Below are 22,109 nucleotides of genomic sequence, written 5' to 3' on the forward strand. Positions count from 1 at the left end.
AATTTATGCGGGTCAGGGAGGTTGTGTCTGGCAATTCAAACAATTGAACAGTGTGTTAGAAGCCTCATGTGGCTCTGGGGTGGGGCTAGGTTGACAGGAGAATTCCAAGACTGTCTGTCAGGTTGTTATTGGGGCTGCTGAAAAGAGCTCAAAACTTAACCCAAAAAAGTAATCTGTTCTCTTATTTTTGGCATCTTTGTCTGGTTTGTCTCCTCCTTCAGGACATTGTTCATGACATTGTAGAGTTTTTGCGCTGAAGTAGTGCGCTAAAAATGCAAGAAATTTTCCCCCCAATCCAATTAGCTGAAGCACAGTGGCTTCAGCGCCATAAATTAGCGCAGTGCAGCACACCCAAAACCCTCTGCGCTGAGCTTTTTGCAGCAGCAGCGCTTCACCCTTGCTTGTACATCTAGTTAGGTCATTGGTATGTGTGTGTATTAGAGCAAACATGGGTTCCAGTCTTGAGTTGCCATCCTTGTGTTTTAGCAACCCAGGTTTGCCTCCCCAGGTGGAGATGCTGAGTCAAAAGTCCCTCCTTTGGAGGCTTGCCCTTTGCGCCAGCCCAGGCTGCACCAGGGCCCTCCAAAGCGAGGGACTTGTGTTAAGTTGGGATCAGTTCATGTCAGCCTTAGAGATACATCAAGTATCCAAAAGACTGCAATAACTTAGTAAATAATAATAATTATTAAATTATTATTGCAGAATCAGATTCCTCATCATAAATTAAGGGGGGTCACCCACTTAAAGTACCCCCTTATTCCTATTCCTTCATGTACTAATTGTATAAATAAGAATTGGCCACAGAAAGCGCCCAAAAATAGTATTACATACAAAAATTTAGTAAAACAATTAAAGTAAATAAAAATAAACTGTTGTACAATAATGAGTAATATTACTCGTGTAAAAATACCCCGTGAAAGTATTATGTAGACTTCTAATGAAGCTCTTTCACATGACAATTGGTTATAAACATGTCATGTGACTGAGTCAGGGAAATTAGTCTATTACAATACAATTAAAATACCCACAGCCAAGCCCTTTTCACGGCTACACCCATGGATACTCCCATAGGGAGAAAAGGACTCAGTGTTTACGCCCACTGAAGTCCCCTCTATAAATAGAGGCCTATTTGGCCCTCAGGAAAAGATTCCCCAGACCATTCACCGCCATTAAACTGTAAGTTTGCCGTGAATATTCTCCTCTGCTACTACTGTAGCCCCTTTTCCCTTTAAACCATCCCCAGCACGTAAAATCCACTGGATTAAACCTTTAAATATCAAAAATCCCTTATTAGCATATTTACAAGCGTTATCCTTAAAAGTAGTTGCCGTAAGACCCCCGCCTCTGACAAGCAGCCAATCAGCTTGAGCGCTTACCACCTACTTTTTACGCCAAATTTATTCCCTGTAATTAATAATTATATACGGACTTACTTCGCGCACTGCGGAGAACTCTTCGCGCACTGTGGGGGTCGTCGTCTCGACGTCCCGCCCCCAGTGCGCGCTTTCGCCACGGCTCTTCGCGCACTGTGCATTCCCCCGAAAAAACGGCTTGCATTTCTTGAGATATTTTTTGACGAATCAATGGAATGACTTTTTATGATCCCCCTAAAAAATAATCAAGTCATTTAGGGGTCTCCTTGAGCCTAGAGAAAATTGACATGAAAAAATCATATTTTAACGCGGCAGGGACCTGTAATATTGCTTCCTGTGCCCCAGTAGCCCCAAAAATTTCACAGTATCATGTTACATGTGCAAATTCATGATCTGATAATTTTCAGAATTTTTCCCAGAGATATAAGGGGTGCGCGGCAGGCTTAGTAGGAAAATTACTGCTAACTGTATAGCTTTTTTGTTACACACCCAAACAGTCCCAAAATTTCAGAAATGTTTTAATTGTGGATAATCTCCGCGTCATAAATTTCTTGGCAATAGTGTGTCATGATAACATGAGATATAAGGGGTGCGCGGCGGGCTTAGTAGGAAAATTACTGCTAACAGTATAGCTTTTTTGTTACACACCCAAAGATTCCCAAAATTTCAGAAATGTTTTCATTGTGGATATTCTCCGCGCCATAAATTTCTTGGCAATATTGTGTCATGATAACATGAGATATAAGGGGTGCGCGGCAGGCTTAGTAGGAAAATGGCTGCTAACAGTATAGCTTTTTTGTTACACACCCAAAGAGTCCCAAAATTTCAGAAATGTTTTCATTGTAGATACTCTCCGCGCCATAAATTTCTTGGCAATAGTGTGTCATGATAACATGAGATATAAGGGGTGCGCGGCGGGCTTAGTAGGAAAATGGCTGCTACAGGTATAGATTATTTGTTACAAGCTGAAATAGTCTGAAATTTTCAGGAATGTTTCAATTTTGCATATTCTCTGCGCCATAAAGCTCTTAGCAATATTGTGTCATTAAAACATGAGATAAGTTAGCAGTCATTTTCCTACTAAGCCCGCCGCGCACCCCTTATATCTCATGTTATCATGACACACTATTGCCAATAAATTTATGGCGCGGAGAATATCCACAATGAAAACATTTCTGAAATTTTGGGACTGTTTGGGTGTGTAACAAAAAAGCTATACTGTTAGCAGTAATTTTCCTACTAAGCCCGCCGCGCACCCCTTATATCTCATATTATCATGACACACTATTGCTAAAAAATTTATGGCGCTGAGAGTATTCACAATAAAAACATTTCTGAAATTTTGGGACTCTTTGGGTGTGTAACAAAAAAGCTATACTGTTAGCAGTAATTTTCCTACTAAGCCCGCCACGCACCCCTTATATCTCATGTTATCATGACACACTATTGCCAAGAAATTTATGGCGCGGAGAGTATCTACAATGAAAACATTTCTGAAATTTTGGGACTCTTTGGGTGTGTAACAAAAAAGCTATACTGTTAGCAGTAACTTTCCTACTAAGCCTGCCGCGCACCCCTTATATCTCATGTTATCATGATACACTATTGCCAAGAAATTTATGGCGCGGAGAATATCCACAATGAAAACATTTCTGAAATTTTGGGACTCTTTGGGTGTGTAACAAAAAAGCTATACTGTTAGCAGTAATTTTCCTACTAAGCCTGCCGGCACCCCTTATATCTCGGGGAAAAATTCTGAAAATTATCAGATCATGAATTTGCACATTTACCATGATACTGTGAAATTTTTGGGGCTACTGGGGCACAGGAAGCAATATTACAGGCCCCTGCCACATTAAAATATGATTATTTCATCTCAATTTTCTCTAGGCTCAAGGAGGCCACCAAATGACTTGATTATTTTTTGGGGGGGTCATCAAAGGTCGTTCTATCGACTCATCAAAAAATATCTCCAGAAAAGTAAGCCGTTTTTTTGGGGGAATGCACAGTGCGCGAAGAGCCGTGGCGGAAGCGCGCACTGGGGGCGGGACGTCAAGACGACGACCCCCACAGTGCGCGAAGAGTTTTCCGCAGTGCGCGAAGTAAGTCCGATTATATATTATTAATTACATAATAAATCCTCCTCTTTTTAAAGAGTGTTTAAAACCCTTGTAGTGGCCAAATTACCACGTAACAAGTTTAGTAATTTACATTACTAGTGTTTACATCAGCACAGTTATAGTGCTAGGGCCCAAAACCCTTAATTTTGACGGGTTTTTGCCCTAAGCTTCATAAACAGAGCTGTCAGTTCAAGCAACAGTGGGCCAGCTATGCTAACCGTAGCTTTAGCGTGGCATAGCGCAGCGGAATTCCGCTAACTTTTAGCGTAGCGTTAGCGGAATTGCGTCATCTCTGCGCTAATGCTGCGCGCACAGGGTGCGCAGCTAATTTAGCTGTTAGTGTAGCGTTAGCGCAGATGCAAGCAATTGCGCTAATGCTACACACAGAGGGCGCCAAAGAGCGCGCGCTACGCTGTGCTATAGCGCTTTTAGCGGAAAAAAAGGAATGCAAGCTGAGATAGTAGGCTACAAGTCTGTCTACTCAGGTTTTTTTTAAACAAAATACCAAAAACAGTTTGGAAAGAAATAGGTGTTTTTTACCAGAAAATCCCAAGTCTGTAGGGCCAGTACATGAGATGTAAGCCTCTCCGAGGTGTTAAGCTTGGGAACTTAACCTGGGGGGGCTTGAACCAAGTTGAAAAAAGGCTGTATTTTTTTTGGTACCCGTTCATCCGGGTGTATGTACTCCAATTGGCGCGCACCCGGCAGGAGTGTCCATTCCGGGGGTTACGATGTCAGATTGGTTTGGGGCAGGCTTTAGGCACGCCAAAAATTTACTAGATGCACGCCAAAAAGGCGTGAACCTCCAACCACTCCAATATTTTTGGAGTGGAAGGTGGTTCACTCCAAAACCAGACCTTTTTTGGAGTGCACATCCCTACACTCCATGCTGGTTGGGAGTGAACAACCGGGCAATCCCTTTTTGTTACTATTTTCTCCATGGCCGGCAGAGGCCGGCCAACAAAGGCACTTCCCTCGATGGCCGGTCTGCGGCCATCAAGGTCAGTACATATTTACTGCCACACATATACAAGGCTCTTGATGACTGGTTGGTCCCAGTCATTGAGAGCCTTGTATATGTGTGGCGGTAAATATGTACTGACCTCGATGGCCGCAGACCGGCCATCGAGGGAAGTGCCTTTGTTTGATGGCCGGCCTCCGTGGGCCTTGGAGAATAGTAACAAAAGGGGCAGGCTTTAGGCACACCAAAAAATTCCCATATGCACGCCAAAAAAGGCGTGCACTCCTGACCACTCCAAGATTTTTGGAGTGCAGGATGGTTCACTCCAAAAACAGCCCCCATTTGGAGTGCACAACCCTGCACTCCAGGTGGTATGGAGTGAACACCCCGCCACGCCAAAACCAGCCCTCCTCCCCTCGATGGCCGGTCTGCGGCGGCTACACATGTCCCTCTCGATGACCGGGACGGACCGGTCCTCGAGAGGACACACCCCTCTCGATGACCGGGACCGACCAGTCATTGAGAGGACACACCCCTCTCAATAACCGGCACAGACCGGTCAACAAGAGGACACAACCCCTCTCAATGACCGGGACGGACCGGTCATCGAGAGGACACACCCCTCTCGATGAACGGGACCGACCAGTCATCAAGAGGACAAACAGACCCCTCTTGATGACCGGGACGGACCGGTCATCGAGAGGACACACCCCTCTTGATGACCGGGACGGAGCGGTCATCGAGAGGACACACCCCTCTCGATGACCGGCACAGACCGGTCATCAAGAGGACACAACCCCTCTCAATGACCGGGACAAAGCGGTCATCAAGAGGACAAACACACCCTTCTTGATGACCGGGACGGACCGGTCATCGAGAGGACGCTGGTCATCAAGAGGACACAACCCCTCTTGATGACCGGGAAAGTCCGGCCTTTGAGAGGACAAACCCCTCTCGATGACCGGGAAAGACCGGCCATCAAGAGGACAAACCCCCCCTCAATGACCGGGACAGACCGGACCGGTTACAAGGGATACAGCTCTTGATGACCGGTCGGTCCCGGTCATCAAGAGGGGTTGTGTCCTCTCAATGACCGGTCCGTCCCGGTCATCAAGAGGGGTGTGTTTGTCCTCTTGATGACTGGTTGGTCCCGGTCATCAAGAGGGGTTGTGTCCTCTCAATGACCGGTCTGTGCCGGTCATCAAGAGGGGTGTGTCCTCTTGATGACCGGTCTGTCCCTATCAGCGGTGGGTTACTCGGGGGAAGATGGGAATCCACTCGATGGAAGTTTACTGGAATAATCCGGTGGCTCCGAGTTGTAGATGGGGTTGAATCTGATCCAAAGAGTTTACATCCAGCCGATGATAAGTTTTGAGACAGTCAGGCTTGAGTTTCCGGACAGTGATTTGTTGATATGAGGGAAACTGGCTATTTGAAGTAGTGATGTGTTGATGTATCTTCAAATAAAGAGGAATGAATAAAAGATGTTTATTATGTTCTTCTCTTCTGAAAGTCCAGGGAACAATAGAGTTCGAGGAGTACAACTTATGTATCAGGCTTCTTGAGTTTGACTAGATACAAGCATACATAAGCTATGTCAATAATAAAATCAAAGAGTGTGAAATGTGAAGAAACAAGTGAAATGAGTGTGAAACTAGTCATAATTGCAGACGGTATAGCAAAACAGAAAGTTGGCAAGTTAAGGGTAACTTGGTTTTGCTTGCCGGCTGACAGTCCCGGTCATTGAGAGGGACATGTGTAGCCGCCGCAGACCGGCCATTGAGGTTTGGCGTGGCGGGGTGTTCACTCCATACCACCTGGAGTGCAGGGTTGTGCACTCCAAATGGGGGCTGGTTTTGGAGTGAACCATGTTGCACTCCAAAAATCTTGGAGTGGTCAGGAGTGCACACCTTTTTTGGCGTGCATCTGGGAATTTTTTGGCGTGCCTAAAGCCTGCCCCTAACAAAAAGGGAGTGCCCAGTTGCTCACTTACAACCAGCATGGAGTGTAGGGATGTGCACTCCAAAAAAGGTCTGGTTTTGGAGTGAACCACCTCCCACTCCAAAAATATTGGAGTGGTTGGAGGTTCACGCCTTTTTTGGCGTGCATCTAGTAAATTTTTGGCGTGCCTAAAGCCTGCCCCATTGGTTTCAATCTGCAAACCTGTCCACCCAAACCAGCCAAGGCCAGCCCGAACTTAGCACAAGTCCCTCGCCTGCCAGGGGGCACAGCGCGAAGCGCCTTGCACAAAGTGCGACCTCCCGTCAGGGAGGGACTTGCATGGAATCCCTGATTCCTGGCTTGAGAGCCCCGCTTACAGCTCTTAGTTTTTGCAGGTAACCAACTTTGTGCCCCCAAAAACCCCACTTCCCAAAAGAACTGAGCCCCACCCTGGATACCAAAGAAAGGCCTGCTTCTCCTCTTTAATGTGGCGGCAGTCACAGGCTGATAGCCCTTGGTCCATGGCCTGGAGAGAAGTTTGAAAAAGGCCTCTTTTTGAGACGCATTCCTGCTGATGTAAGCAAGAATGCAGTTGTAAACCCCCCTCCTCCTCTGGGGTTCACAAGGTGTCACCAATGGAAACCTGCCCTGTCACAGCCTTGTAGATAGCCCGGCCCCATTCCTTCCCTGGCTCAGTAGAGAACTGACACTCATTCTCTCTGAGCCAGGTAAGCTCTTTTCCCTCTCTCTTGTTTTTTCCCCTCTTCTCTCAGTTCAGTAGAGAACTGACACTCATTCTCTCTGAGCCAGTGCAATCCAAAGCACCCCCTGTTTGGTCCTAGAACGTTTCCTCTGCACCTGTTCCACCGCGCATCCGCCATCCGCTCCAGTGAAGGGACACAACCCTTACACTTTTTTTTTCTACCTTCCAAACTCCTTTCCCCTTTTCCGACTGCCTGAGAAATCTTCTGCCCGCCCAAAATCGCTCATACGCCCGCCCAATAATCCTTTTGCCCGCCCAAAAACGCCTGTTCTTCCTTGATTACCGCCTGCTTCAATTTTTCTAGCCCGTTTCGCCCGCCCACCGCCCGTCCCGCCCAAACCCAATTTTTTCTTTTATCTGAGCATCTTCAACCCTTAAAGGGGCCCGTGGATGTCAACTCGTCGGAATTCCAACGTCGAGAATCTCCTCCCTCTCTCGGATCCTGAAGCCATCCTCCGATCCGGTAACGCCGAGCGCAGACGGCTGGCCCAGCTCCTCACCACATCTTCCAGCCGCCCCAACCCTCAACAACCAATAGAGATGTCGGATACAACCCCTACCGCTGGAGGCCCAGAGCATTCCGCCGAGTTGACCCAAACAACCGAGGCCGCTGATCTAACCACCGCGAAAGATTGGTTTAAGCAAGTACTGAAGCTTCAGCACGCCTCAGTCAAGCAGGCTAAGCTGACCGACGAGCTGATCTACAAGCATTCCAAGCCGCTATCAAGGCCAACGCGGCCCGCACCAACCAACTCAAGGAGATCATAGTTGGCATGCATGCAAAAACCGACCGGCTCAAGGAGATCATTGTTGGTATGCATGTAAAAGCCGAGCCCTCCAACCACCCGGGCCGACCAGCGACTGAGGGTGTAGATCTACAACGATTCCGGACTTCAGATGGGCCCTTGTTTGTTGGCCCGTTTCTTGTTGCCAAGCCGTTCCTCACCTGGATCCACGGAGTTGAGATATTCTTTGAGACCAAAGCGGTCACCATTTCCTTGGACGAGGTTCGAATCGTTGGCAACCTTATTGCCGAAACTAACTTGAAATTGTTCTACAGGAACAAAGCCTCCTGTTATCTGACCAAGTCTTGGTCTGAATTCAAAGCTCGGATGTTCAAGTTTGCGCTTCCGCTCAACTGGCGAGCGGAGCTGAAGAAAAAAATCAGGCAAATTGAAATGGGGCCGGCCGAGTCGTTCCAGACCTACAGTACCAGGGCTCGTACGCTCCAGAGCTTGTTCAACTTCGACGCCACAGAAGTCACCGCTCTATTGGATGCTGATTTGGCTCAATTCGTCGTCTATGGACTCCCCAAGGCATTGCAACACCGGGTCGCCAAACGCCAACTTCTGGATGCCACTCTGTTTGTCTACGGGGCGTTTGAGCAAGCAGTAAATGCATCGGCACTAGCCCTGGGCCAATCCACACTCCAACTCAATCCTGGCCGGCAGGTACCAACAACCAATGTGCAATCAGCGCGCGAGGACTTCATTTGGCAAATTCACTTGTACCTCGACTTGCAAGGACAATGCCATTTCTGCAAGAAGGCTTGCGGCAACATTCCGGGGTCCTGCCCGGGGCCAGTTGAAAAACGCTATGTTGACGTCCCAGCCGATTTCATCACACCCCCAAGACCGGCTAACGACATTGCTCCCAAGGCGCGTGGACCCGCCCAACCAGCCCCCAGCAGACCTGTCAACCCGCCGGCGGGCCGACCACCAACCCAAGCAGCCACTGTAGCGGCGATCCAAGAGTACAACATAGCAAACGCCGCCGCGATGACCTTGGTAGACAAAGCTATTGCGGAGGACGCGCTGGATGGCCCCGCGGACAACATCTATCCCCCAGACCTCCACGTTTCATTGGTGGAGGACTATGAAGACCTGGAAGCCTACTGACACTCAATTGAGGCTGTAGAGTATGTCCCCCCGCCGCCAGCTATCCTCTCGTCACCCCCGCCCTTACCCTCGCGTCCCCGCACATCTGTAGTGAGTTCGCGGAACCGTCCTTCGACCCAGACGGAGTGGCGGACCTCATTGCCGCTTCTGAAGTCCCACACAGGGGCCCCAAGTCTCATTCCCCCCTTGTTGGGTGGCTTACCAATCCCGCCTCAGTTCCTTCCACCCCCCCCTACCACCAACTTCTGGAGTGCCCCACCTAACTCTTTTGTACCCTATGCCCCCATTCCCTTGCCTTATTCCTTTCTCCCTTGTTCTTTCTTCTCTTTTATAGGAGGGGAGACTGTAAATCCCCCTCCTCCTCTGGGGTTCACAAGGTGTCACCAATGGACACCTGCCCTGTCACAGCCTTGTAGATAGCCCGGCCCCATTCCTTCCCTGGCTCAGTAGAGAACTGACACTCATTCTCTCTGAGCCAGGTAAGCTCTTTTCCCTCTCTCTTGTTGTTTCCCCTCTTCTCTCAGTTCAGTAGAGAACTGACACTCATTCTCTCTGAGTCAGTGCAATCTAAAGCTCCCCCTGTTTGGTCCTAGAACGTTTCCTCTGCGCCTGTTCCACCGCGCATCCGCCATCTGCTCCAGTGAAGGGACACAACCCTTACAGCAGTATTTAACTGCCTTTCAATAGCGGGATTCAAAGTAGACCCGCGCATGCCACTTGCAAGGCAAGGCAAGCCGGCGTTCAACTCAAATGTTGAATGTCGGCTTGCAGTCTCCCTGCAAAACTGGGTTATGCAAAGTGACCTGCATGCACGTGCGGGTCTACTTTGAAACCCCCTAATATATTGAAACAGCTTTTGATACAAAGCCACATGTATTTACAAAAAAAAAATCTCTCAATATGGTCCGCTTTTCTTGGTGTTTGAAAACTTCAAATGCAAGGATCAGGCCTTATATTGGCAGCTACAAGGCCTAAATTGCATCAGAAAAAGCGCACTCCCGAGCACTTCTTAAGTCCTGAGGGGCAGCCTCAGCGGGCTGACAGTTGATTTACAAAAAAGGAAAAAGTGAAAAAAAGCCTGATACAGGCTGATCTTCCTGGGGCTCTCAGGCCAGATACAGGTTTTTGCAGGTAAGCCTCTCTGTGAGACAGAGACCCTGCGGGGCTGCCTCACTGGGAGGCTTTGTTAAGCTCGAGGCCAGCCCCATTCTTGAAAATGTCCAAAGAACGCACCACGGGACACCGGATGCAAAAGGTGAACGACAGCTTGTCAAGACACACACGATTTTCGGCCTCATATCCCTCCGACAGACCATCGATCGAAACATCCTATCAAAAAAATGAAACCTTCCAATTCCGGTCAAGCTCACGGAAGCTCCTCTTCCACACATCTTTTTTTCCGCTAATCGCGCTGTAGCGCAGGACTGTAGCGGCGCGCTAACGCTAACAAAGAATTGGCGCGCTGTCAGCGCCGCTGAAAATTTGCGCAGCGTAGCGGCGCTAACAGCGCGCTAACGCTATTCAAAATTGGCGGTAGCGTAGCGGCCCACCGTTGGTTCAAGGGAAGAAGGTCCACAGAGGCAATTGAATACTCTGGGTGGCAGCTATAGGCTAGGCCTGTTTAGGAATTCGCCGATGATGTGGTGGATTCTTTGAGCACTCAGTGAGGAGGAGATAACCTCGAGCCATCCAGGGCTACAGTGGAAGGAAAAAAAAACATGAAAAGGCAATTTGGTCTCACACAAGGACGGTGGGACTCATCTATCTTTGACGGTACATACCACTTGCGAACATAAAGGGGTTTGTTCAGTTAAGATAAATCCACGTTTACATGATGCCTGATGGTATCTCAGATCTGTCAAGAGAAAGACCCGGTCTTCTGAAAAGCCAGTGCTCACAAGAGGTACATGCAAACAAGCTGTTTTTTGTGAAGGAATTCAACCAGAGACTATGTATGATGATTTGTTGTACAACGATAACAAAGAAAGGGAGGCATGTATCTATCTATGCATTCTATTCAAAAAAAGTGTAGAAAGGGAAAGATGATTGCAAACAGCATGAATGATTTGCTATAACGACAGATCAGAGTCAGGAGGGAGGGAAACTACAGTACACATGTTGCAGCAAGCATTTGACCAATTCAACACCAGCGGCTAAGAAACTTATTCTATCGATGAACAACAGGGGGGAAGGTCTTGCTACACGGCTGGATTGACAGGATCGTGGATTTAAACTGGTAGGAAGAGATCGATATCCGAATATCGAAAGTTTGCTCTCGAAGATTATGAACAAATGATTAGCTTGTACAATTATGTAGTCGATAAAAAGTGAAAGAAAATGAACACAAAAAGAAGATATGAGGATTGGTGGAGTGGGATAGTGGTGAACTCTATTGGACCTCGGCTGGCGTGGACTCTATACACGTGATTGTTTTAAGATGAAAAGAGACGAGAGGACAATAATCTGAGTTATGACGATAGCCAGCCTGATTGATAATGAAACAAAGGACCATATCCTTCACTTCTTACCTATTAAATAAAGATTTGTATCAGATAAATAACGCCAGAACTATTCAGCGTTTCTTTTCCCATTCGGCGGCTCCTTCGGTCTCCTGTCTTTGACTCTCAGTCACTGGGATAGCCCCTTCGTCGGTTTCGTTGACGCCTTGCAATCTTTCCTGTTGGATTTCTTCAATCTCCTCATCGATTCCGATCTCCGATGCATCGTCCAGCTCCAACCTTGAGCGACAAGGACCCACAAGAAAGCGTGGTGTAAGCCCATCACGCTATGAACAGAAATTGTTTGTTTCTTGAGAAGACATTAATGAACGTACGGTTCTCGAGTTAAGAGGGGCTTGATGAGTTTTGAAAAGTAGGGATGCACGGGCGGGAGTGGGTTTGCCGCTCGGACTGCATTGAAGTAAGCAGAGTAAACGTCGCCATCATATCTGCCGAAAGGACTATTGATGATATGGTCGGAATATCGGAACGCGCTGAAAAAGGAGAAGGGCAGGGTTCTGAATTAGCCATGGTTTTTGCCGTTTACATCTACCAAGCTTTTATCATTGCCACACGTACTCGACCAATGAAACGGCATAGCTTCGCACTTCAGCGCAAAGTCGAGTCACGGTCTCTGAGACAATATCCATCTGCTTGGGAGTGTAGAAACCATACTTGAGGAAGTAGGCTGCATTTTCCTCAATCCTTGAAGATTCGATAATCGACGGTCAGTGGTCAGGCTCGGCATTATGATTGATCAGGCCAACCGAATTACAACCCATGAAAAATGGACTAACTGAAAAGATCCGTATAACTGGCAAATCGTGTGGAGGGTCTTGAGCGTTCGAGGCTCTTCCTCAGCGACAGAATCCAGGGCATCACGAAACTGACGGAAAATATAACCCATTGTATGGATCTTTGCCGCACAAAACCGTTCGTGGGCGCATCCCTCCATCGCCACATCTTTACCTAAGCCCTGCTTCATTTTGCTCTCGTAGACATCAGCAGCCTTCTTGACGACGTTGGCCGCAATAGCCCCCCAAGCGGTGTCCATTGTATCCAAGTCAACGACTACTTCGTCGGATCGGCAGCGCGCTTTCAAGATTGATTTGTCGTTGAGATACGCTGTACCAGTCGAAAGCTTTTTCCCTTTCTGGGCATCTTGATATGCAGAAATCAGGGATCTTCCCGCTTGTAAAGATAAGATGGTGTTGTCACCTTCCCATGTACCTTGAGAATAAAACAGGTGTTGACGCCATCAGAGTCGCAGGGAGACAAGAAAAATGAAAAGCACCATACGACATACATTGAACGGCTTGATCAGCATACATAGATGACAATCCAGCATAGGCAGAGTAACCATGACCACCGAGCGATTGTCTGCATTTGTCGATTGTCTCAAGGCACTGCCAAGTGGAAAATGCTTTGAGGCCCGCGGACGAAGCATGGACCTCTTTTAAAGTTTCGAGTACTTTGTCGTTTTGCTCCTTATCTGATGATGCGTCGAAAGATTCTAATTCCATTGAAAGCTTTTCGTATAGGTCTGTCATTCTCAAGGCAGTAAAGCCCTTATTGATCGAAGCCCGAAGATAAGCATTAGGGCGTGTTGACATGCGTCACCTCAGAAAAAGAAGAAGAAAAGACGGACCATGGCAATAGCTTGAGCTACCAGAGGCATCAATCGACGCTGATGAGTCGTGTAATCTAACAGTTGCGTCTCGAATGGATTGTTGCCGGTCTTGAACTGTCGACGAATTGCTCCGTAGCGAACGGCGATGGTTAAAGCCTTTTTGGCGACATTCGCGCCATCAGCTACCATGGCTGTGCGCCCCTGAAGAAGGGCACCATAGCTGGAGGGGAAGGGGGAACACATTAGTTGGATTTACTTTTAATGACAAGGGTCAAAATCATTGCATACGTTAACTGCGCCAAAGGGGGTTCGAAGACTTTGCCTTCTCGAGTGACTTGAGTATGTTTCATGAGCATGTACGCACGAGGGATGCGGACATTTGTGAATTGAATATAGCCGTTGTCTGGAGCAACGAAAGGTGACTAGAAGTCAGTTTACGTGATGAGTGGATGGGTTGCTTCAACATGAACCCACCAATTCCATCTCTGCCCATTTTCTTGCCGATATCACCAATGTTTATTCCAGGTAGGAGTGAAAAGTTGCGAGGATCTCTCAGAGGGACAATAAAGGTTTTAGTCCCGTAGTCGTTTCCTTTGACAATCAACCGAGCGAAAGCTGAGCAATGAGTAGCCGTTTGAGCAGCCCCACCGATCCACCACTGGCGCAAAAAGGAGAAAGCGTAAAGTTGAGCAAGCCTGTACCGCTATGCATGCTACCGAGAGGTAATGACCAACCTTGGTAGCAGAAATAGTGGGAGTATGGATAACGAATTCATCGGCCTGCTGGTCGAATGTAGCAGTAGTTTCTAAACCCGCGACATTGGAGCCCTAGGAAAGCAAGGGTCAGCATTTCTGATCAAATACTACTTTCACAAAAGAAAGAAGAAGAAAATCCCCGGGAGAAGGTTATGAAGACCAACATGGGCCAGTTCAGTCATTGCAAAACAACCGGTGATGCCATTTAGACCCAACACGCCCTTATCTAGCCAGTAGCTAAATTGGTTTGCAGTGGCACCTGATCGGATGGCACCCAAGAATAATCCGTAGTGAACTCCAAATCTAGTCCAAAAGGCTGGGTCAGCAATACCAATCAATTCCATCCTGTCCAATTTTGGTAATCAAAAGACGGGATCAGTCAATTAATAGTACACATAAAGGATCGGGATTGTATGCAGACTGGTTTGCCTTAACTTACCGTTTCGTAAACACATCTAATCTCTCAGTGGTCACGTAATGTACCATGTTGGCAAACTTGGCCATCGTTCTTTCTCTTATCTAGAGCAAATATGTATGAATTAACCATAATTTCTGCTACCAGGCCAAGCATGCGTTGGTTATAATGAGGCAACGTATACACACCTGGTCCTTCGTGAGGTCATGGATGTCATCGAGCTTAAAAGCTGGATCACGTTCAATTTCTTGCATGAACTTATCCTTAAGCAGCACCAACTTTTCCCCACCGTGTAAGACACATGTCATCCTAGACAGATAAGATGATCAGCAGACCCGTTCCAACCAGACCAAAAAGGGGATTCCTCTCACCTCCATAAATCAAAGGGACATTCGCGACGTTCGTTGGCCAGGGTTTCCATCGGACTGGGTGCGGTCTTGAGATGTGTGGAAGAGGAGCTTCCGTGAGCTTGACCGGAATTGGAAGGTTTCATTTTTTTGATAGGATGTTTCGATCGATGGTCTGTTGGAGGGATATGAGCCCGAAAATCGTGTGTGTCTTGACAAGCTGTCGTTCACCTTTCGCATCGGGTGTCCCGTGGTGCGTTCTTTGGAGATTTTCGAGAGTGGGGCTGGCCTCGGCTGGTTTGGTTTGCAGATCGAAACCGATCTGACATCATAACCCCCGAAATGGACACTCCTGCCGGGTTCGCACCGATTGGGGTACACCCGGATGAACGGGTACCACAAAAAAAATACAGCCTTTTTCCAACTTGTTTCAAGTCCCCCCTGGTTGACTTCCCGAGCTTAAGAGCATCCACCACCGTCTAGGTACAGCAAAAGCGAAAAAGCTTGCGGGTGCGGGAGGCCAAAAATTGCCTGCTGCATTTCAGCCACACAACTGTACAGCGGAGCTGTACAGGATGTCACATCGCCTCCGGGCGACTGGTTGAGCTTGATTTGCGTGTCGGGCCGACTGTTGGGTGGGGCAGATAGTCCTGGCGAAGGGGCCGATGAGGGTAAAATTGCACCAGGATTCCAATGGTGCAACCCTCAATACCCCAATGTTGATAAAGAAGGAAATAGCATTTTTCTTCCAATGATATTCCTGTATGCAGCTTGACATACAGGACCTATACAGGCTTGAAGGGCAGTGGCTAGATTCCAAAATTGGGCCTGCCGGACCGCAAGCTTTTTTGCTTTTGCTGTAAATATTTAGGTAGCCAGCGAGTCCCGGGAGGCTCGGTTGCTTAGCTAAAGAAATAATCCACCCTCGCCAGCCGGTATCGGCTCGATACGCAACATGGATTTAGATAACGACACCAACTAGCAGCAACTCCACTCTCCTGTATATGTATGTACATACATACACCCCTCGGTAAGTAACACAACACCGCTGATGGCGCCCTACCATTAATGGCCAGTCATTCTAGGATGGAAAATGACTGGCCATCCTATCAATGGTCTGACCAGTCATACATATTGGTGGCCAGTTGATTTATCGACTGACCGGGCACACTATTGGTGACTGGTATTCTATTGACTGACCGGTCATACTATTGGTGACTGGTATTTATGGTATTCAAAATTGCATAAGATTTTTTTACATAAAATCATAAACTGCAATTTTGGCTGGGAGATGTCACTTTAAGTTTTATGCACACTGACATCTCCCAGCCAAAATTGGCTTTATGATTTTATGTAAACAGTGGCATATGCAATTTTGAATACCATAATTCTATTGACTGACCGGTCATACTATTGGTGACCGGTCATACCACCAATGACTGGTCATCCAATTGAATGACCGGCCATCCAATCATATGACCAGCCATCAAATCATATGACCAATCATCCAGTCAACTGACCAGTTATCCAATCAAATGACCCGTCATCCAGTCGACTGACCAGTCATCCAATTGAATGACTGGCCATCAAATTGTATGACTGGTCATCCAGTTGACTTACCGGTCATCCAATTAAATGAACAGTCATCTAGTCAAATGAACGGTTGTCCAGTATCCGATTGATGAATGAGATGAATGAATGGTCATTGATAGTACAGCCATTCCAAAAAAGCTTGGATGTTTTACAGGGAATTTCCTTCTGGATTTTCCAACCTGTGTGTATCCAACAGCAAGTTTTGACAGATGGATATCCATCCCCGCAAGCGCAGTCGCTATTGGCGGCACCGTTTGGTAGCAAAAAATAATGCAGGCCGCTGGGGGACCAGCACCCTGACACCCAGGTGCGTTCATTGGAATGGCAGTCCAGGGTGAAAATTGGTCAAGGATTCTGATTCTGGAATCAAAATCTGGGAAAACTAACAGGAAGTCTATGATTGAGCATGCCTGATTTTGATATATGCATCCTGCATATATCAAAGTGTCCAACCTTGTCACTTTATTGCATACAAGGTTGGAAAATCCCATAGGAAATTCCAGTGGAAATTCCTTCCAAAGCATCCAAGCTTTTTTGGAATTGCTGTATGAACATCATTTGACTGGATGACTACTCATTCATCTCATTCATCAATTGGATACTGGAAAACCGGTCATCCAATTGAATCACCAGCCATCCAATTGGATGACCGGCCATCAAATCATATTATTGGTCATCCAGTTGACTGACCAGTCATCCAATTGAATGAATGGTCATCTAGTCAAATGACCAGTTGTCCAGTATCCAATTGATGAATGAGATGAATGACCGGTCATCCAGTCAAATGACCGGTCATACTATCAATGTCCGTTCAAACGGCAGTCTTATCCAGTATGTGGTGGTCTTAATGTTTAAATGGTCAACCTATTGAATGACCAGTCATGACTGGCCGTGATGGTGACTGGAAATCCTATCTGATGACTGGTCATCCTATCTGATGACTGGTCATCCTATCTGATGACTGGTCATCCTATCTGATGACTGGTCATCCTATCTGATGACTGGTCATCCTATCTGATGACTGGTCATCCTATCTGATGACTGGTCATCCTATCTGATGACTGGTCATCCTATCTGATGACTGGTCATCCTATCTGATGACTAGTCATCCTATCTGATGACTAGTCATCCTATCTGATGACTGGTCATCCTATCTGATGACTGGTCATCCTATCTGATGACTGGTCATCCTATCTGATGACTGGTCATACTATCTGATGACTGGTCATACTATCTGATGACTGGTCATACTATCTGATGACTGGTCATCCTATCTGATGACTAGTCATCCTATCTGATGACTAGTCATCCTATCTGATGACTGGTCATCCTATCTGATGACTAGTCATCCTATCTGATGACTGGTCATCCTATCTGATTCATCCTATCTGATGACTAGTCATCCTATCTGATGACTGGTCATCCTATCTGATGACTGGTCATCCTATCTGATGACTGGTCATCCTATCTGATGACTGGTCATCCTATCTGATTCATCCTATCTGATGACTAGTCATCCTATCTGATGACTGGTCATCCTATCTGATGACTGGTCATCCTATCTGATGACTGGTCATCCTATCTGATGACTGGTCATCCTATCTGATGACTGGTCATCCTATCTGATGACTGGTCATCCTATCTGATGACTGGTCATCCTATCTGATGACTGGTCATCCTATCTGATGACTGGTCATACTATCTGATGACTGGTCATACTATCTGATGACTGGTCATCCTATCTGATGACTGGTCATCCTATATGATGACTGGTCATCCTATCTGATGACTGGTCATCCTATCTGATGACTGGTCATCCTATCTGATGACTGGTCATCCTATCTGATGACTGGTCATCCTATCTGATGACTGGTCATCCTATCTGATGACTGGTCATCCTATCTGATGACTGGTCATCCTATATGATGACTGGTCATCCTATCTGATGACTGTTCATCCTATCATGACCGGTGTGGTGGCCAATATGGTAGTCAGACCAGCTTTTAGTTCTCAATCTCACTGGTGCCCTCATCTACATCAAGCTCAAGACCTCAAGACAGCAAGGTTTCCCCCCCCTTTTTTTTCTTTCTCTGTATCCTGTTTCCCTCTCTCCTTCTTCTTTCTTGGTCCTAACACAGAGTTGTCTGTGGGTTTATTTCTTTTTTTTGTGTTGTTTCTGATTTTCTTCCCCTGCTCTCTTCTCTGTCTCTGGTTTCGTTTCTTTCCTCTCATCTCTCAGATTGTGGCTCTCTTTCCTTTTCCTTAGCTCTTCTTCAGTTTCATTTCTGGTTTCCTCCTTCTGAACTTTTGTTTTGTTTTGTTTTGTTTTCCTCTCTTTCCCTCTTCCTCTCTTGTGTTTGGTTTGGTTGTGTAGTGCGCGCGCATGGCGCATGAGGAGATGATGACATGCTTCTGACAAGCCTCCAGGAATCCAAGTTCCTGGCAAGCTTGGAGGATTGGAGGCCATAGCATCCTGTTCTGATCCAAGTCAGGGGTTATCAAAATCAAGATTTTTTTTTTCTGAGTCAAGAGTCCCAAGATTCTGAATCCCAGAATCCATTCATCCTTCAAGAGTCCTATCAACAAACCCAACCGCTGCCAAGGATCCAAACCCTGGCAAAAAAAATTCTCAAAACCACTTCCCCCCCAGCTATCACCTTGAATCCGTGCGACTCATCCGGACCATCCAAGAGGGCAGCTCCCAGATCAGCACCTATTCCCCTCCCCGCGCTGCCGCCGGCCTAGCACCAAGCAGAGCTCCATATTTTTTCCCCCGCTCCCGGATCAAACCAGCGACCTCAAGATTTACAGTCTTGCACTGTGGTTTTGAGGCGTTGGCGGTTATAAATTTCTTTTTTTTCCTTCTTCTCTTGGTTCCCATCCGTTCAAATCTCAGAATCCTAGCGGAACCGGCTATGATTTCCTTCCAAATCAATTCTTGAGCATTCGCGAAACAAGACGCGGAGTACTTTGAGGCACCAACAGTGCCTCAGAGTACATCCCATCCATTCATTGCTGTTGATCTCGTTTCAGGATTTGGTCTAGTCCCCGTTTTCAGGATCAAGACGTTTCTGGTCCTTGATCCTTCTTTCTTTTATTTTTTAGAGTGTTCAGCAGCGGGGCATAGGAGAGCTATAAGCAAGTCCCCTCCATAGTGCCCCTCCAGGTTTCTCTACACACGTTGTCAAAGCATCACTTTAGCCACTCTTGCAAGCCCCTCGGATCCGCGGTCTCCTCTTTAGGTCCTGTTTGGTCGATTTTGGTCAAGGCAGACCATATCTTCCCAGCTCAGATCGTTGAAATCATACCTCAAGATCAAGATCTCGCGTTTGACGGTACCAATGTCAAGGAATTTCTCAAATCTTATCAGATGGCGGCCCAAGCCAATGGAGCCTTGGAATATGATATGGCTCAGCAGGTTTGTTTCTTCCTTCACACAAAAGAGTTGATGGATGTGGTTGCAACCCTGGATGGCTTCGAGGATCTGTTGGAATATATGCTTCAAGCCCCATTTGAGTGGCCAAGCTATATGATCTAATATCCAAAAATCACCAGTAAGACCAACTGTGTGTTTAGCTCAGTGGTATAAGAGCAGCTCTCATGAATGTAGAAGGTCGTGGGTTCAAATCCCACAACACACAATTCTCTTCTCCTGAGTAATTTCAACAGGATCATGATTGGAGCAAGCTCAAGGCATTTATGCTCGCCTACTGGGCACCGGTTGACACAGCTCAGTTCACCCTTCAGCATTTGGAAGACTTGATGCGGTACTGGTTGGTTGTGGTGTTCAAAATTGATTTTCAAACCACTTTCTACATAAAATCATAAGATCTACATGTCCAAACTTTTGATGGGGTGAAAGTTGAGGGTTCTCTTCATTTCAAGGGCCTCTCAAAACTTTGATAAATCTTATGATTTTATGTAAAATGATATTCAAAAATCAATTTTGAACACCTTAGGTGAAGGAAGGGATCTCTCCTGCCAAAGATTATCCTTACTTTTGCCTATCTTTTGAACCAATCGCCTACTATCTACTCAGGGATCAAGATGTGGATGAAGAAGAAATTCAAAAACTGGGTTATCAAGCCTTTTGCTCGGCTTATTGACTCTCCTTGCTCAGCTCATCCAGTTCATTGGGAGTGATTGATTGACCGGCAATAACAGTTCAGACTACTCATTTGGAGCCCCCTTCAACCCGGTTCGCGGACGGCTTGCCCAAGACATCCCTGGAATTTGATAAAGAAGATTGGGACATGGAGTCGGATTCCTCTGATGAGTCAAATGAAGAGCCAAGTCGCGCCTTTTCCCAGCCCCCACAACCGTTGAATGCAAGTTGCAGAAGCCGCCAACTATTTGATCCTCCCGCCGTTGTCGCATCCAAGCCTCTTGCTAGAGCTGAACCAGAAGAGAGATGTACAGGCGTTGAGTCGGAGCCTTTTGATCCATTGAATGAAGGGCTGAGTTACGCTGATCCTGCCAGAGAATTTCCTGAAGATTCTGAGTCCTTTGAATCTCTCCCGGTTGTTGAGTTGTCTGTTAGTCTGCTACCATGATTTATCACCACAGTATGGAGGGCTGTTGGATTGACCCATGAGCACTACCAACCAACCATCCAGCTGGCAGCCACAAGCGTCTGTAGCCTAGTTGGTAAAGGCAGCACTCTAGCTAGTAGTATGTGTCTCAGCATAGCTGAGGTCGTGAGTTCAACTCTCACCAGACACATCTTCATTTTACAGTCTCTACACCGGTTCCGCGTGTTGTTGAAGATTTTATGCCAACAGCCTGCTACAAGTTCTCCGATCTTCTTTATACATCTGCCAATCCTGAGGCTTTCAAGCGATCAACTGAAGAGTTAAGTCATCCTGAAGCCACTCAGTCGGAATCAATATCCTTGACAAAGCCTTTGAATAGATCACCTGTCAAGCCAAGCTTTCCTGAGGCCTCTCTACGGAGTCCAATCTTGTCGCCTGCAAATACAAAGGCAGACTTCAAATCCTCTCTGATCCACAAGTTGTGTATCCCTTGGACTCCAAATTGTCCATGATGGCACTGTCAGCTAGGGAAACAGTGGAAATCGTTGATGGAGGGAAGAGAGTCACCTCCCCGGATCCCTCTGAGCTTGTAATCAAGGCTTTGCATCATCCTACCATCTTTAATGATCAACTGTCCGAGCGTCATAAGCTTTGGAGCGCCACTGGGGACGACAACAGGATCTTGATTCCCTTCAATCTTTCATCTCTTTGTGGCTTTCTCGACCTTTGCATTGGCTTTGTTGCACACTTTGATTCCAGCATTTGCTTTGGTTTGGTGACCTCAGGCGGCGAGGCGGATCTTAGTTTCGCGCAGAGGCGGACTGGAGTAGGCTCCAATCAAATGCTGACATCTGAAGATCGTCTCCGCAACAAGGGTAAACTAATTCTTCTTCAATTGGAGCAAGGGCAAGAATTTTGCAGGAAAAGCTCTGGACATATTGGACCAATTGTCAAATTCAGGACAGGTTCTACGGGCGTTAAGATTTTGGCGGCACTATGCTCTGTCATTGGTTTTCATCCGATCACTTTGGAACTTTTTGTTATTGTGGAGGCGAGCCAGACTGAAAGTAAGTTCTCCCTCCATAGCATGCATCCCAGGGTAGATGCCACCCCAGTCGTCAAAACCCTACAATCTGCCACTCTTGTGAGCCACACCCTGTCGCCTCTTGCTTTTTCCAGGTTGGCCGCGATAATACCGACCGTCATCAATTGTTTGAGCGGGACCAGATCTCATTTGATTCACCTCAAAAGGCACAACAAGTGGGTTTGGGAGCTGCGCCTGA

General features: G+C 46.9%; 1 protein-coding gene across 1 annotated transcript; it reads right to left on the reverse strand.

The window, feature by feature from the left end:
* Positions 1-11,628: 11,628 nt before the first annotated feature.
* On the reverse strand, positions 11,629-14,847 carry PtA15_1A532 (uncharacterized protein; the record flags this gene model as incomplete). Its single annotated transcript, XM_053165570.1, has 13 exons — positions 11,629-11,794; positions 11,890-12,048; positions 12,134-12,259; positions 12,352-12,784; positions 12,861-13,122; positions 13,203-13,404; positions 13,473-13,587; positions 13,659-13,842; positions 13,919-14,011; positions 14,104-14,284; positions 14,379-14,458; positions 14,543-14,663; positions 14,726-14,847. The coding sequence occupies 13 exons, from the start codon at positions 14,845-14,847 to the stop codon at positions 11,629-11,631; spliced, it is 2,244 nt and encodes a 747-aa protein (XP_053016748.1).
* Between the last annotated feature and the right edge of the window lie 7,262 nt (positions 14,848-22,109).

This window comes from Puccinia triticina, chromosome 1A, assembly GCF_026914185.1.
Source record: "Puccinia triticina chromosome 1A, complete sequence".
NCBI classification, from domain to species: domain Eukaryota; kingdom Fungi; phylum Basidiomycota; class Pucciniomycetes; order Pucciniales; family Pucciniaceae; genus Puccinia; species Puccinia triticina.